Raw genomic sequence first — 17700 nt, forward strand, 5'->3', positions numbered from 1 at the left:
CTTTATATTTTCTGAAAATACTGAAAAGAGCCTTGTGTTGTGTAAAATTTTATTGACTTATTTTACAGTCAACATTCTCAGAGCACCTTCCACATTTGCCTGTAATACTCTATACATGCATTTTCATACAAAGTACGCAGCCAGGGCAGCCATTTTGTCTTTCGGTTTTTTAGGATTGCCCCGTCCTCCAGGTCTCCTCCCTCTGCCCCTCCCCCTTCCCCTCCTGGCCCCACCTCCTCTGTGCATCGGATGGCGCATGGCTGCATGCTTAAGCTCCACCAAATCCTGGAAAACCGGATCGCAAAAAACACAGCCGGTGTGTTGCGTCTCTCCGTCTGCTAGAGGCAAGCGTGCTTTATGGAAGTCTACCATGACCAGAGAAGCGTCGCAAGAATCGCAGCTCTCCTGAGAAACCTGCACCTTATGGGCCTGCTCGAAGAAATGCACCACTACACTGCACTTGTTGCAGGCCATGCGCCATTTAGGGCCGGAGTTGGGGTCAAAAACGAGCACGCCTGTCTCACACTCCACACACTGACCAATGCCGAGGGAGTTGAGAGAGTGTGGACAGGAAGGGTGGGTGCACTCGTTACAGCCCATACCTGCAGGAGAGAGAGAGAGAGAGAGAAGGTGATACACAGGTAAAAGGGAGACAGAATATGTTGGCGTTTCTTGTTAATATCACCTGTAACAAGTAATAAAGTAATATCTATAAATTTATCCTTATCCAAGGCCTCTGTCTCTGTCGGTCCCAGTGAAGGAGGCGTGGCCTCTCTGTCTGATAATCCCAGTGAAGGAGGCGTGGCTTCTCTGTCTGATAGTCCCAGTAAAGGAGGCGTGGCCTCTCTGTCTGATAGTCCCAGTAAAGGAGGCGTGGCCTCTCTGCCTGATAGTCCCAGTAAAGGAGGTGTGGCCTCTCTGTCTGAAAGTTCCAGTAAAAGAGATGCAGCCTCTCTGTCTGATAGTCCCAGTAAAGGAGGCGTGGCCTCTCAGTTTGATAGTCCCAGTAAATTAGCGTGTCCTCTCTGTCTAATAGTCCCAGTAAACAAGGCGTGGCCTCTCTGTTTGATAGTCCCAGTAAACGAGGTGTGGCCTCTCTGTGTGACTGTCCCAGTAAAGAAGGTGTGGCCTCTCTGTCTGATATTTCCAGTAAAGGAGGCTTGGCCTCCCTGTCTGATAGTCCCAGTAAAGGAGGCGTGACCTCGCTGTCTGATAGTCCCAGGAAAGGAGACGTGGCCTCTCTGTCTGATAGTCCCAGTAAAGGAGGCGTGGCCTCTCTGTCTGATAGTCCCAGGAAAGGAGACGTGGCCTCTCTGTCTGATAGTCCCAGGAAAGGAGACGTGGCCTCTCTGTCTGATAGTCCCTGTAAAGGAGGCGCATTCACTCTGTCTGATAGTCCCAGCAAACGAGGCATGGCCTCACTGTCTGATAGTCCCAGTAGGGACGTGGTAAGGCGTGGCCTCTGTGTCTGATATTCCCGGTAAAGGAGGCATGGCCTTTCTGTCTGTAAGTTCAAGTGAAGAAGCTGTTGCTTCAGTGTTTGTCAGTTCCAGTGAAGGAGGCGTAATGTTAGTGTCCGTCAGTCAAATTGAAGGAGGTGCGGCCTTTTTGGTATGGCCTCAGACACAGTAGAGGAGGCGTGGCTTATTTCCCTGTCAGTCTCATTAAAAGAAACGTGGCGTCTGTGTCTGTCAGTCCCATTAAAGCATATAGCCTTCTACTCTTTAAAGCTAACACTTTTTTCTTGGATCAAAGTGAACCGTTTGCACAACAGTGAACAGCACTTTGCATTACACTGTAATAGCTCTAAATCAACACATATTAAATCACTGACTACTTTACAGGTACATCCCCTGAGTTAGCTTCATGTTTCAAGACGCTCGCAGTGTATATATTTTGAATTCATAACTTTTCATTACCTTTCTTCATGTCTCTGAAGGGAGGGTTGCTGAAGCAGTAGGGACACAGAGGGTAGCTCTTCCCGCGGGAGCCCGATGTCCACAGCACCAGCTCGAACTCATCCAGAGGACACCTGAGCTCCTTATAGAGTTTGATGGCTCCGTTCTGGGGCAGACTGTACGTCTCATCACAGTGTGAACAGTGCAGACGGCTCGGCTTAGCCTGGGACAAACACACAGCACACGCTAAACACTCAGAATTCAGGATAACTTTCGCTAGCTCGAACCCTGAAAACCAAAAATGAGCTAATTCTTTCCTTTAGTTAATTAGCAAAATTGCTCAGGACAACAACCAGAGTCACATACGAGAGTAATATATGAGTCGGCACATCTGTATTAAAATGTGTGAAATAAAATAAAAAAATCCTTCTATATACTGCCTACATACAGAAAATTTAAAGATTACAAGTAATACGGAGTCTACCGCATTATTTATTGCACTAGTAATATTAAAAAATAATACTTTCCTACTTTATGTTGGTTATTCAAAAGTATTTAAAAATATTTATTTATTTAAAAATATTACCATCACTTTAATACTTTATATGTAAATGCTCATCATTTCCACATGCCTTGACAGGAAGTAAAACTAAATAACTGAATTAATAAGGTCATTAATTTTTAAAAAGTTCCCACTGAGGTCAATGTTCTGTGATTATGTCTAACGTCCATGTCCGAGTTTAACGTCACTTGGTCAGCGTGGCACTTACGAGGCAAATTGAGTCATTAAACATATTTTTTAATACATGTAAAGAGAAGCCTGAGGGGCATTTATGATTAAATCATGAGTTTAAAAATAAAAATAGAGCTGTAGTGTGTGTGTGTATTCGTTTCAGAGTAGGATTGTAGTTGGAAACTTTAAAGAGTTGGCCACATGCATGAATCATTCATTTCCACTGCTGAAGGTCATTCGGAGTCTCATCAATGGAAGCATAAAGCTGTGTAACGTCATTCTGATCGAAAACTGGACATGAGTCATGTGATAAAAAAAAAACATAGTGTATATATGCGTATACAGCATGTTCATACACTGATCAGGCATAACATTATGACCACCTCCCTAATATTGTGTTGGTCCATCTTTTGCTGCTGAAACAGCCCTGACCCATTGAGGCATGGACTCCACTAGATCCCTTAAGGTGTGCTGTGGTATCTGGCACCAAGATGTTAGCAGCAGGTCCTTTAAGTCCTGTAAGTTGCAAAGGATACTAACAGAACTTAAAGGATACTTTTGATAGATACTGACCACTGCAGACCGGGAACACCACCCACAAGAGCTGCAGTTTTGGAGATGCTCTGATCCAGTTGTCTAGCCATCACAATTTGGCCCTTGGTCAATCTCGCTCAAATCCTTACTCTTGTCCATTATTTCTGCTTCTAACACATCAACTTTGAGGACAAAATGTTCACTTGCTGTCTAATATATCCCACCCACTAACAGGTGCCATGATGAGGTGATCATCAGTCTTATTCATTTCACCTCTCACTGTTCATAATGTTATGCCTGATCGGTGTTTTTCTAGAACAATTACAAACTCTCATTGGAGTTGATTTGAGGTTAAAATTTTGCCCGTAATCTTTAAAATGTTAGAAAGTTAGGTATCTATGCTGTCATATGATGTGTCTTGAACTGGAATAATATACTTCTCGGACTTCTACACCTGCCACAATGTGAAGAAGCTAATAATAATAATAATAAGGAAGAATAAGGTTTCTGAATCCAGACATCTTTAAAATAAGACATTAGAGGCTCTGTACAGACCTGAATATACTTCATGAAGCGGTGGCACTTCCCACATCGTGAGAACGGCTTCCCTGTAGCAGCGATGGGCGAGAAGGACACCTCCATCAACTCGTCCATACCTGCGCAACACAGAAAGGATTAATAGCGAATGAATATTTGAGATGACATGACATGTCTATATACACACACACATCTCTATATATTAGCTGCAGTGTTGATATTAGCCATACTTTATAACTCTGCTCAGGTCAGATCTGTGATAACTAAACTGGACTGAGTGACTGTTATTGGACACGCCCTAATAACTCTCTTGTCCTTTCAGTAGCCTTATTTATTATGTCAGTAGTTTATTATTACATTTGTTGCATATTCTTTTACCACTTTCCTGATCTTCCACATCAGTCCATCTAGCAAATCTGTCTATTCTTGCACATATGACTACCTCCAACTTTTTAATGTACACATTCTCACACAACAACTTAATTTTCCATTCAGGGATTAATAAAGTTATTCTATTTTATTCTATTCTATTAATCAAGCCTTCTGGGTGAGGGTGGCTCTGATGTTCTCAGTCCTCAAGTCATAGTTATCAGTGGAGCTTTTACATAAAGGAGGTTTTGGAACAGCAGTGTCCAAAAATCCAGTTTAAGTCACTTACCTGCGATGGAATCGACAAAGTAGTGGAACTTCCTCTTAAAGATGTCCAGTGTGTGCTGCAGGACCTGGTGGAAGTTCGCTTTGCCCAGAGCAATCAGATTCAGTTGCTTCTCCACTGCACTACGGATAGTGGGCAATACCAACTCCGCATCTAAAAAACACACACACACACACACACACAGTGAGCAAAAACCTCTGGATTTCACAGAATCTCCCAGAATTCATTACAGTTTAAGTTTTCTTAATCAAAATGCAAATACTTGCATCTTATTAAATGAAAATATTTTGAATGCGTTCAAATTTCCTGTATTAATATTAAACAAATATATTTCTAGACATTTTTATGCAAGTTTTAAGCATTAATTAAAAATAAATTAAATAAAAATGTGTAAAATGGCCTGAAAAAAGGATGAATAATAATATTTAATTAATAACAATAACAATAATAATATTATATTGTATTATATATACATTATTATTATTATTATTATTATTAATAACAATATTATATTGTATTAAATATACATTATTATTGTTATTATTATTATATTGTATTATATATACATTATTATTATATAATTATTAGATTATATTAGATACATTTGCCCATAATCAAGATATTTTCATGGGATTTTTTTGCGATGTATTTAATGTTTAAATTGTAAATTGTATTTGTAATTGTCATAAAACAAAAGCCCTTATTTCTCCTGACATTTTTCTTTTAATGATGTATAAGACCTATTTACATATTATGAATATTATATATATTATGAAACAAATCATATAGATGTACTGTATATATTTATAAAATAATATTTGATAACTCAGCCAAATCAAATGATGGTGTTGATGGTTTCTGTGTATTATTTCTTTAAGTTATTTTTCCTATATTTTCCATCTTTGACCCATATACAACACAACACAGAAATATAAACACATGTATACACAAAATAACAGCTACAGGTCCAGGGAACATCGTCATACCAACGTCTCATCCCTCGCTCACCTATCTTGTAGTAGCCGTGAACCAGGACGATTCCCAGATTGGTGGGTTTGAGTTTGCGTCCGTTCTCCACGGTGACATAATTCCTCTGACAGATGTTATTGATGTGAACGGGAATACTAGCATCAGTACCTGAGGAAGAAATAAAAGATAAAGAACAACAACAAAGACAGAAGTCAGTATACCAATCCAAATGATTCAGGACTAGCTATATTCACTGCATTACTACGTGCATTCTCAATCTACATTATTATAATCTACATCTTATAATCTATAATATTATATCTCAATATATACATTAATATCATGCCATATACAATATCATCTTCTCAGGCACCTTCTTGTACGTTGTATATATCCCATATTTCATTTATTTGTATTTCTCTTGTGTATTCTGAAGCAGTCTCTGGCAAAATAATTTCATTTGGGATCAGTAAAGATCTACCACTGCAAAGTGTGCCATACTCTCACTGGCCAGTTTATTAGGAACCTGCTATGTTCAACTACTCATTCACTAAATAATCCAATCAACTAATCGTGTAGCCACAGCACAATGCATGAAAATGTGTCAATACAGGTCAGAAAAATGAAATGATCTAACTTGGCATGGTTCAGAAACTGTTGACCTCTTCTCTGTAGAGTTTATATAGAATGGTGAGGGGAAAAAAAACCCATAAATCCCACTCACTGGATGTGACTGTTGTTGCTTTTTGCTGATTAGATAACTGAATAGATGAGCAGGTGTAAAGGTGTTCCTATTAATGTAGCTTTAAATGTCATTTCAATCAAACAGCTGTGTGAATAGATTTTTTTTGGTGAAAGCTTAAAAGGAAGACCATCTTTGAGACCAAAAGTAAGAGAGCTGGGGTGATCAGAGGACAGTGTTTATAATTACAGAAGGAGGTCTCTCCTCCTGGTCTCTCACCGATGCCGTGTTTCTCCATGAGAGTGATGAGCTCAGCCTCGGTCAGGTAGTCGGGTGGGCTCGTCTGCTTCTCCAACAGTTTAATCTCATCAACTGTAAACGTGTCTCCTTTCTCACAGGATGGTAAAGCCTCCTCAAGAGGAATACCCTGCCATGGCATCACCTCTGTAAAACCTGGAGGAGAGAGAGAGAGAGAGAGATTTAAAACTACACTGTGTAGAACTTTGAAAACTTTGAGAACTTAGAAACCAATCAGGCATAACATTATGACCACCTGCCTAATATTGTGTAGGTCCCCCTTTTGCTGCTGAAACACCCCTGACCTGTTAAGGCATGGACTCCACTAGATACCTGAAGGTGTGCTGTGGTATCTGGCACCAAGATGTTAGCAGCAGATCCTTTAAGTCCTGTAAGTTGTGAGGTGGGGACTCCATGGGCTACTTTTGATAGATCCTGACCACTGCAGAGAACACCCCACAAGAGCTGCAGTTTTGAAGATGCTCTGATCCAGTCATCTAGCCATCAAAATCCTTACGCTTGCCCATTTTTCTTCTAACACATCAACTTTGTGGACAAAATGTTCACTTGCTGCCTAATATATCCCACCCACTAACAGGTGTCATGATGAGGTGATCATCAGTCTTATTCACTTCACCAATCACTGCTCATAATGTTATGCCTGATTCGTGAATATTGCGTAGGATTTTTGTTAAAAATTACAAATCATTATAGAGTTAAAGTTAATTAGTTGCTGGTAAAATTCAGTGTTCAACCTTTTTTAAAAGTAAACAAGCAAACATTATCCTACTGTGAAATGGTAATGTCAGAAATGGCCATACACACACCTGCAGAAAGAAGAGTTTTGCCGATACAGGAGAATCCCTCAGTGCCGATTTGGAAAGCGATAGTGGTCTGCAGGTACTTGCAGTCATGACTGACTGTGGCTATGAAGTGACGTGTGATGTACTCGTACAAACGCCACCCATCACTACCTGCAGTGCACAAAGAGAATAGAGAATTTAACAGGCGTGTGATACACAATACAGTCTGTACACAAGTAAATCTGATTTATTTGCCATAACATGCTTGTATGTATAATGTAGGTGTGGATTGGTACCCAGCTCGCTCTCAGTAGCAGCTCTCATCGGAGTGATGGGAGGATGATCTCCTGCATCCGCACCTTTCCTGGGTCGGTTAATGCCCTCATCAATAAGAGCTCTCACCTGTTTTTACACAAACATTGACAAAACTGAACAACACTGCACTTCAATGTGAAACTCTTTACACTTTATATACAGTATATGGTGTCATTCTTTTGACAGTAGACAGCAATTATAACTGTTGTTGGAGTATTTTAGTGGTTTTATCCTTTGTCAGTGTAAGAGAATTTTTTTGCCACATTTTTAGGATGTCCCTGATAAGTCTCACCGTCTCGGACCAGTAAGAGTTGTTGGCCTGCTGCCTTAGCGTCCCCTTGAGGTCAAAGTTTTCAGGGTAGTGGGTGGTCTCAGTGCGAGGGTAGCTGATGTAGCCCTGTGTGTACAAGCGCTCGGCTACCTGCATGGCATGCTGAGGACCCATCCCTATACACAAACAACATAAAAACACAGAAACATGCCTGAAACTGTAGTAAAGCTGCAAATATACAGTATAAACATTATGCTCCTAGGTCACTTTGTAAATAATGTAAAAAACAAATCACAGCTAGAGCTGCTTAGGGTGGATTTGTTAAGAGTTCTTGAATTCATGCATCATAAACGTAATATTTTTAGGCCACGAAAAAGAGAAAGCGCTGAGCCTGAGGCAAGACATGCAACACTTATTCTCCTTACCCAAAGCAGAACTAGCCACTCTTAACATCTCCACTGTGTTCAAGGCCAGAGGTCTCTGCTTGGCTTTCTCTTTCTTACTGACCGACTCGACCTGGGAAACGAGATGCTTGTCTTAATGTACAGGATACTCAGTTATTACACTGGCATTTAAAGGAAGTTAAGTGACAATGGACACACCACAGCTTCTCTTGCCGTTTTTGCCATGTTGACAAACATCTGTCCGATTTCTCGGTCAAACACCCGAACGCGATCCCAATCCAGAGTGATCGGACTCTCCTTGCCTTTAAACACCTGCATTACAAACAAACAAACAAAATAAATCATGATTAATGAGAAAATCACATGGCTGAATGGAAATGTCCATCGCTGCATCACTGACACTGTGTGTCCTTGTTACTGTCAACTATGATTTGGACATCTGGACACTGACCTTGGCCTGGATGACCCAGTACATCTCAGGTTTGAAGGACTGGATCTTATCATGACGCTCCACACAGAAGCCCAGCGTCGGTGTCTGGCATGGGCCGAAGGAGATCAGAGAGGAGTCCAGATTCCCGTATTTTCCCTGAAAATATTTGGTTTGGAACCTGAATAAAGGAATGAGAGTGGATTAATGAGGATCGAATGAAAATAAATCCGCTAACAAGCAGAAATGAATAAGAATTTTCCCTTAATGTATGTCAGTGGAAATGATGGCTTTATTTTTCAGATAAACACCAAGCAACAGTAAGAAATAACCAGCTTACTGATCAAAGAGCCCACCCAATTGGTTTCTATTGGCTTAGACCTTAACGATAAATGCTACCGCTTATATACATTATATATATATACATACATATATATATATATATATATATATACACATACATACATACATATACATACATATACATATACATATATATATATATATATATATATATATATATATATATATATATATATATATATATATATATATACACACAGTATATATATACATATATGTATTTGAATCATATTACTGACTAACAACAAAACTTAAAGTCAGTGTACGCCTGTGTACCGTGTGAAAGCACAGCCGATCCGAAGGTCCAGTTCCTGGCGAGCGTCCACAGACAGAGCCTCGTTCTTATTGGGTTCTCCCAGCCGGTTCATGGCATTACAGATGTCTGTGTCCGTGATGGAGCTGAACTTGGCTCGGTACACAGTGCACTCGTTACCGTAAGGCTTATTCATCACTGGCCGGATGGCATCCAAGACCTAAATCACAAAAAAAATAGAAATCATAATTATAAAAATGATAATGTGAACTTGTAACTCGTTTGATACACAATCATTGAGATTCTCATTAATTATACTGGACTGAGACATACCTCAAAACAGATGTTCTCTCCTTCTTTATCACAATCCAGCCACAAGACAACATAGTCGCAACCTTTAGCTTCAACCTAGAAACGATTAAAGGAATTAAAAGAACATTAACATTAAAAGAAACAGATATATCACAATGTATTGGTTTGTTTACAAACTGCCAGCAATACATTAGTCTAAAAAAATATAAAAATAATAATTTAATTTATTTTATTTATTATTTTACTTTAATTTAATTAAAAAAATTTATTTAAAAAATAATAATTTAAATTAAAGAATAAATTTAATTTTAAATTAATATAAAACAAATTAATAAATTAATTAATAAAAAACCAACACACTTTGGTTATAAAATTTTAAAAATAAATTCACCAAACACTAGTTTTGTGTCCATATTATAGCTAAAAACTTCTGAGTCTGGTTTTATGTTTTATATGTGAAGAAAAGAAGTATTTACCTGTAGAAATTTGACCATGCTAAGTTTAGGGTTGGCTTCTTTCTTCTCAGTCGGTGCTTTACTGAAAAGCTCAGCAGGATCCACTTTATCCCAGTTATTGTATTTCCCTATTACAGATAACGTACACGAAGAGTGTCAATATATGACAAAAAAAGGACAAAACTATATTTAATATCATTTTAGATATTCCTAAACAATCATAGAGGGCCTTGAGTCTAATTAATTGATCTAGGTTGTGCTAAAAAAACTTTACAAACTTATGATAAAATTATTTCAAGAATTGGGCTGAAAAAGCTATTTATTATTATTATTATTATTATTATTATTATTATTATAAGAAGGCTTGCCTGTGAAATCCAGACTCATGACATGACCGCAAACTGATGTCATCTTAAAGCGGACATTTTGGCTCATGAAGAATCCCGTGTACTCGTGTACCGAGCATGCTCCGTTCAGACCTTTACGGCTAGAACAGCTGCCTGTTAATCACACAGAGAGTTAAAACACAGTGATTACACAACAATACAATACAAACAACACTATATTGCCAAAGGGTTTGGGACACCCCAACAAATCATTGAATTCAGGTGCTCCAATCACTTCCATGGCCATAGGTGTATAAAATCCAGCACCTAGGCATGCAGAAACTGCTTCTACAAACATTTGTGAAAGAATGGGTCGCTCTCAGGGGCTCAGAGAATTCAAATGTGGTACTGTGATAGATTGACACGTGTGTAATAAGTCCATTCGTGAAATTTCATCACTACTAAATATTCCACGGTCAACTGTTAGTGGTATTATAGCAAAGTGGAAGCAATTGAGAACAACAGCAAAGTGGTAGGCCACGTAAAATCACAGGGCGGGGTCAGCACATGCTGAGGAGCACACCAATCTTCCTGTGGCCTTCAGATTAAGATCAGTGCGTAAAGAGCTTCATGGAATAGGTTTTCATTCCTGACCTAAATCCTGACCTCAACCTGATAGAGCCAGACCTTCTCATCAAACATCAGTGCCTGACCTCACAAATGTGCTTCTAGAAGAATGGTCAAAAATTCCCATAAACACACTCCTAAACCTTGTGGAAAGCCTTCCCAGAAGAGTTGAAGAAGGGCGGTATTAAATCCTACAGATTAATAGAATTTGTCCATATTCATCACTGGATGTCTCTGTCATGTCTCACTCCACAGTGGTGGTTAATGACTCATATGAAAGTAGACACTCTGGGCTTAAAAACTTTGCATCAGTATATTTGTGAAAAGAAATTTGTTATTGACCAGACGTACGGCCGGACATGCTTCTACTGATGCGGAGGCAGAGCGATCCAGAGTCAATGAATGCGTGAATGAATGAAAGAGCAAAGAAGGAGTGGAGGAAAGAACATATCACCCCTCCACAGTCTCTATCGCCATTCATACAATATCTAGCCTCCACCCTCCCCTTCCCCCATCACTCACTCCATCAGTCTTAATCTGAAAGCGGTGAATGACGCTGACTGGTGTTTACTGGTCCTGTTGTTACGTCTCACTCAAGGCCAAGCTTCTCATTTGCATAATGAGGAAAAATGAAATGACGTGACCATCATCCCTGCTCCTCCTACCTTTTTTTAATTAAAAAAAACCTCTGAGTTACCTCAGGTGGACCCTATTCAGAGCAGACGACATAAATAGGAAGGAAACGGCACCAGATTGGACCTGCAGCTCCCGGTTAGCAGACTGACCATACCTCAGCACTCAAGCCAGGCATTTAAGAGACTGAAGAGCATCTTTCCCACATCTCCTCTACAGAACATCATGCAACAGGTAAGCGTCTCAGTATTAACTCTAGAATGGACGTTTAAAGATTTAGGATGGACTTCAGGACTTTTTGATGCTTCTCTGTACATCAGGAAAGCTAGGACTGAGTTTACAACATTTTAAAATGGGTTTGTTGCCGTGTTTGTTAAATACAGATAGAAAATCATCACACAGCTCAATATGCAATAGAAAAAAATTGTATAAATGATATAATAGGATACAATTTTATGGGATATAATTTCTTAAATGATTTTTTTAAATAAGAGCAGGCCACACCTTCCTTCCTGAACTCTTTTTGGATTTTTATTATTATTATTATTTTGAATATATATTATCATGCTAAAATAATTGTGTGATTATATACTGGTGCTATAATATACCTCATCTTAAATATTGCATTTTAATCTCTTAATATTTCATAAATAATAAAAACCTTTTTTTTCTTAAAGAAGTTTTTTATTTTTGAAAAATCTAGAGCTATAAAAATCACATTAACCTAATTTGGTATTCTGATATCTGTGGCTATCATTATCAGTGCGGACTCTATCATAATAATATAAATCATACATCAATATACTGCCTTCATTTTGTCAAGAATATTGCTATATTTTGCACAAATAAGGAAATATTCTATTAATTGTTCTACAAAAATGTTGGAAGATTGTACAGCAGGCAACTTTAAGGTTAGTCAAGTAAATTTTGCATGAAAGGGAACATGCTACACAATTCATTATATTATTATTATCATCATTATTATTATTATTATCATTATTATTATTATAATGATCCCTATATATAATCCCCTGTGTGTCTCTCTCCCTCCCTCTTTATTTCTTCCTTTCTCTTTCTCTCTCTCTGTCTGTCTCGCTCCCTTTCTGTCTCTCTCTCACTTTTCCCCTCCACTCTCTCCCTCCTTCGCCACCTCTCTCCATCCTTCCATGTCCATGTCTGTCTCTCTCTCTCTCTCCCTTTCTGTCTGTCTGTCTCGCTCTCTCTTTCTCTCTCTCTCTGTGCCTCTCACTCTTTCACCCTCCACTCCCCCCCCCCTGTATCTCTCCCTCTTTATTTCTTCCTTTCTCGGTTTCTCTCTCTGTCTATGTCTCTCTCCCTTTCTGTCTCTCTCTCACTTTTCCCCTCCACTCTCTACCTCACTCTGCACCTCTCTCCATCCCTCCATGTCTGTCTGTCTCACTCTCTCTTTCTCTCTCTCTCTCTGTGCCTCTCCCTCTTTCACCCTCCACTCCCTCCCTGTATCTCTCCCTCTTTATTTCTTCCTTTCTCCATTTCTCTCTCTGTCTATGTCTCTCTCCCTTTCTGTCTCTCTCTCACTTTTCCCCTCCACTCTCTCCCTCCCTCTGCACCTCTCTCCATCCCTCCATGTCTGTCTCTCTCTCTCCCTTTCTGTCTGTCTGTCTCGCTCTCTCTTTCTCTCTCTCTCTGTGCCTCTCCCTCTTTCACCCTCCACTCCCTCCCTGTATCTCTCCCTCTTTATTTCTTCCTTTCTTGGTTTCTCTCTCTGTCTCTCTCCCTTTCTGTCTCTCTCTCCCTCTGCGCCTCTCTCTATATCCCTCCATGTCTCTCTCTCTCTCTGTCTCTCAGCTCCTGATTCTCCTCTCTCTGACCGTACTGATGTTGGCTCCGAGTCTGTGCAGTCCTGCTGTGGGTTGCTCAGTGGACGAAGCAATCTCTCCCGCCTGCATCCCGAGTCTCTCAGATTACTACACTCAGGTTACTGACCTGCCCAGACACCTGAACGAGCGCAGCCTGGCAGCATGGACCTACGTGTGAGTACAGCATGAGGACTGCAATCGATGCTGGATCTGTTGTGTGAATTTTGTAAAAAATCTTGTCGTCATATTTTCATGATTTTGCCACGAGTCTCTTCTTAAAACTCTCTATTTTTTAATGCACCTCTCTGTGTCTGTTAAACGCGACATCATTCCGCTCATCACATGCCCATGCAACCTTCAGGAAACTTCCAGAATAATGGAGTCTTTCCTCTTATCTGCAGCGAGAGGATCGATATGGACCGCGTGCCTCAGGTCATCCACGAAGCCGTGTGCCTGGCGAGACACTCCTGTAACGGCGTGGACAGCAGCGTCAGCGTGGAGAGCATCCCGATCGCCATCAAAATCCCAGTGCTGAGGAGAAACCCGGGATGCCTGCACCACTCCATTGAGTTCGAGTCGGTGAACATTGCATGTATATGTGCCTCGGCGCGACGGAACTAATCACCACCTGCTTAGGCTATTTATTTTATTATCAGAAATCAACTCCGTCGTGTCAGAAAGACAGATGTGGTCCTACTTATCAGAAAACAGCCATAATACTCATGTAGTGTAAGTGATATCCTGAAAGCTTGTCAAAGTTCATGGATAATAAAGCATTAAAAATAAAATGAACTTTGTCTATATATATTTTTTTCTATATGGAGTATGCATGGACATGCATGTGAGAGTGAGATGTTCCTACAAAACCCAAAAAAGGGTTTGGGGTATTTTTTTTATGTTAATAAAACCTTTTTAAAAGGCTGAAAAGTAAAACAATTCTAGTAAACTGCACAAAAAACGTTCGAATAATGTGATATTAAGGTGGATTATATCTTATGTTTATTATTCCTAATTTAAAATAAAAAAATCAGTGTTCTACTACTAGCAAATTTATTTAAAAAAATAAAAAAATTAAAACCTAAATAAATGAAATAAATGAATAAATAAATAATAATAATAATAATATATCCTTTTTGCACCTCCCTTTTTTCATATGTTCAATACTTTTTTCCCTATCATTTTACATTATTACACATAATTTATTTTATGGACATCTATGGTTGATTTCTTTGCATGTATGGACTGCAAAAAACTCCCCAATGTCATATTTCATATGTTATAGTGCAAAAGGGCAACATTATAAAGCCAGCATTTCCTAAATATCCCATTTTCTCCCATTTCTAATTTTAGTCTTAACTACTTCTCACCCACCAGCCAGCTCTACAACCTGACCTACAGGTTTGTGAGCAAAGTCTAACATGCGCTTCCGATGAGAATGATAAATCTAGACAGCTTTCTAAAGTTGCCGTATAGGAACTTGTCCAAATCTGTTCCAGCATGAAGACATGGTTTGAGAAGGTTGGAGTGGAGGAACTGGAGTGTCCTGTACAGAGCTCTGACTTTGACTCAACTCCACTGAACACTTCCGTGATGAAACCTGGAACCTAAAGCCTTATCACCTGACCTCAGTAATGCGCATGTGGCTGAATCCTAACAACATGGAGGCTGTTACAGCAGTAAAGTTCCAACTCCATATTAATGCCTATGGATTGGGAAAAACGTGTACACAAGCACATATAGGGCTTGACAGTCACGTGTAGGCAGACTTTGCGCCATACACCGATCGGCCATAACATTATGAGCACTGAGAGGTGAACTGAATAAGACTGATGATCTCATCATGGCACCTGTTAGTGGGTGGGATATATTAGGCAGCAAGTGAACATTTTGTCCTCAAAGTTGATGTGTTAGAAGCAGGAAAAATGGACAATTGTAAGGATTTGAGCGAGTTTGACGAAGGGCCAAATTGTGATGGCTAGACCACTGGATCAGAGCATCTCCAAAACTGCAGCTCTTGTGGGGTGTTCCCGGTCTGCAGTGGTCAGTATCTATCAAAAGTGGTCCAAGGAAGGCACAGTGGGGAACCGGTGACAGGGTCATGGGCGTCCAAGACTCATAGATGCACGTGGGGAGAGAAGACTGACCCGTGTGATCTGATCCAACAGACAAGCTACTGTTGCCTAAACTGCTGAAGACGTTAATTCTGATAGAAAGGTGTCAGAATACACAGTGCATGGTCTGTTTCGGCAGCAAAAGGAGGGGGGGACCAATACAATATTAGTCAGGTGGTCATAATGTTATGCCTGATCAGTGTATAGTTTATAGATCATTTTGTATTCGGCTTTTCTTTTCTCAACGTATTCCTTCTCTATGTTGTTGATATGATCATTACACTTCAGTGAAAGAGGTCTATCAGTTTGTTCAGGTGATTTTTTCAGCATGTTTGAACTAATTTTTCCTTGTAGATATTCAGCAGTTCTGATCTGGATGAATCCACAGACTGGGCCAGGAAGAAATCAGCCCCAGGAACTACTTCTTGAGATAGTTCCTAACAGCCCATTTACACCAACCAGCCATGTACAGAACTGTTAATACTCACTTAAATCGTATATTATGGATAAAAATGTAAACACTAAATTAATGAGTAAATATGTCCATTTATCAGCCTTTTTAAGATATTCTCACTCACCTTTAGAGAGGATTTTGGCTATGGATTGAGCCAAAGAGGGCTTTTCAGCCACCATCAGCACTGTCTTCATCCCTGCACTAGTTAGTCTCTGCACTAAGAGCTTAATTTCTCACACCAATACATTCAAACTCGATTAACTCCGCTTCGGAAATAAATAAATAAACATTAGATTTATCCACAGGATTTATATCTTGTGCCCTTTTTAGTAGAAATTACATTGAAAACAGAGCGGTATTTTTAACCGCACGAACGCACGCTTTTCAACATCCGGGTCACATTTCTACAAAATAAAAGTACTCTAAACTACTTGATGCAATGTCCTTTGTAACGCATGGAACATTTCTGCACTGAAGGACAGTAAAAGTTTTAATTGAAAATCTTTGACAATCATAGCTGAATATATGTCTACACGTGATGATTGAGCTACTTTGGTGCTTCATTTTGGGACGTTTTCAGACATCATTCTGTAATACCCAAATGAGGATGAGGTTCCCTTCTGAGTCTGGTTCCTTCCTCATATCATCTCACCATCGTCACCACAGGCTTGCTCATTAGGGATAAAATAGTTTAATAATTCAATTTAATAATTTATTCTTATGGGGCTTAGTGGTTAGCACTGTTGCCTCACAGCAAGAACGTCCTGGGTTCGAACAGGCAGGGGGCCGTTCTGAGTGGAGTTTGCATGTTCTCACCATGCCTGCGTGGGTTTACTCCGGGTACTCCAGTTTCCTCCCATGTACATTAGGTTGATTGGTAATTCTAAATTGCCCATAGGAGTGAGTGTGAGTGTGTGTGGTTGTCTGTCTATATGTGTGGCCCTGTGATGGACTGACGACCTGTCCAGGGTGTACCCCTGCCTTTTGCCCAATGTGTGCTGGGATAGGCTCCAGCAGATCCCTGTGACCCTAATTAGGAATAAAGCAGGTATAAAAAATGAATGAATGAATGGAATTTATTTTTTATTTATTTTATTATTTTTTCTTTCTCTCCTTTCTCTGTTTCTCTTCTTTTGTAAAGCTGCTTTGAGACAATGTCCATTGTAAAAGGCGGCATACAGCGGAAGCTGTTGACCTCTGAATGAACGTGACCTTGAGGATGAATGTTCATTAGTTCGACTCATGATCATCAGACTGAAGAATAGAAATTGGATGTTTCATAGCAGAGCTTGACCTTGGCTTGTTGTTTTTTTTTTTTTGTTTTTTTTATGAACAGAGTATTGTTTTTCATTTATTAATCTTCATTATTTTTTGTTATATAATTTTTTTTAAACTCTGTATATATATATATATATATATATATATATATATATATATATATATATATATATATATATATATATATTTAAACTGTGTATTTAGTATTTTTTGTAATATTTATTTTATTATAGGTTCTTTGTTATATATTTTTTGTTATATTTTGTACCCTTAAATTCAGGTATTTCGTATTTTTTGTTATATTCCTATCTTATTTTATTTTTTACCTTATTACCTGTGCTTGTAGATACTGTTGGAACCTGTAAAGGTCCCATTGGGATGAAGTATCTATCTATCTATCTATCTATCTATCTATCTATCTATCTATCTATCTATCTATCTATCTATCTATCTATCTATCTATCTATCTATCTATCTATCTATCTATCTATCTATCTATCTATCTATCTATCTATCTATCTATCT

The 17700-nt window shown here is 39.1% G+C and overlaps 1 protein-coding gene across 1 annotated transcript; it reads right to left on the reverse strand.

The window, feature by feature from the left end:
- Positions 1–40: 40 nt before the first annotated feature.
- On the reverse strand, positions 41–16297 carry top3b (DNA topoisomerase III beta). Its single transcript, XM_058375707.1, has 17 exons — positions 16022–16297; positions 10277–10408; positions 9930–10036; positions 9475–9549; positions 9165–9361; positions 8550–8706; positions 8297–8410; positions 8120–8210; positions 7716–7870; positions 7405–7510; positions 7133–7279; positions 6288–6461; positions 5366–5494; positions 4361–4510; positions 3721–3821; positions 1920–2121; positions 41–602 (listed from the first exon to the last, which is right to left on the reverse strand). The coding sequence occupies exons 1-17, from the start codon at positions 16089–16091 to the stop codon at positions 124–126; spliced, it is 2586 nt and encodes an 861-aa protein (XP_058231690.1). The 5' UTR covers positions 16092–16297; the 3' UTR covers positions 41–123.
- Between the last annotated feature and the right edge of the window lie 1403 nt (positions 16298–17700).

This window comes from Hemibagrus wyckioides, linkage group LG22 (genome assembly GCF_019097595.1).
Source record: "Hemibagrus wyckioides isolate EC202008001 linkage group LG22, SWU_Hwy_1.0, whole genome shotgun sequence".
Lineage (NCBI taxonomy): Eukaryota > Metazoa > Chordata > Actinopteri > Siluriformes > Bagridae > Hemibagrus > Hemibagrus wyckioides.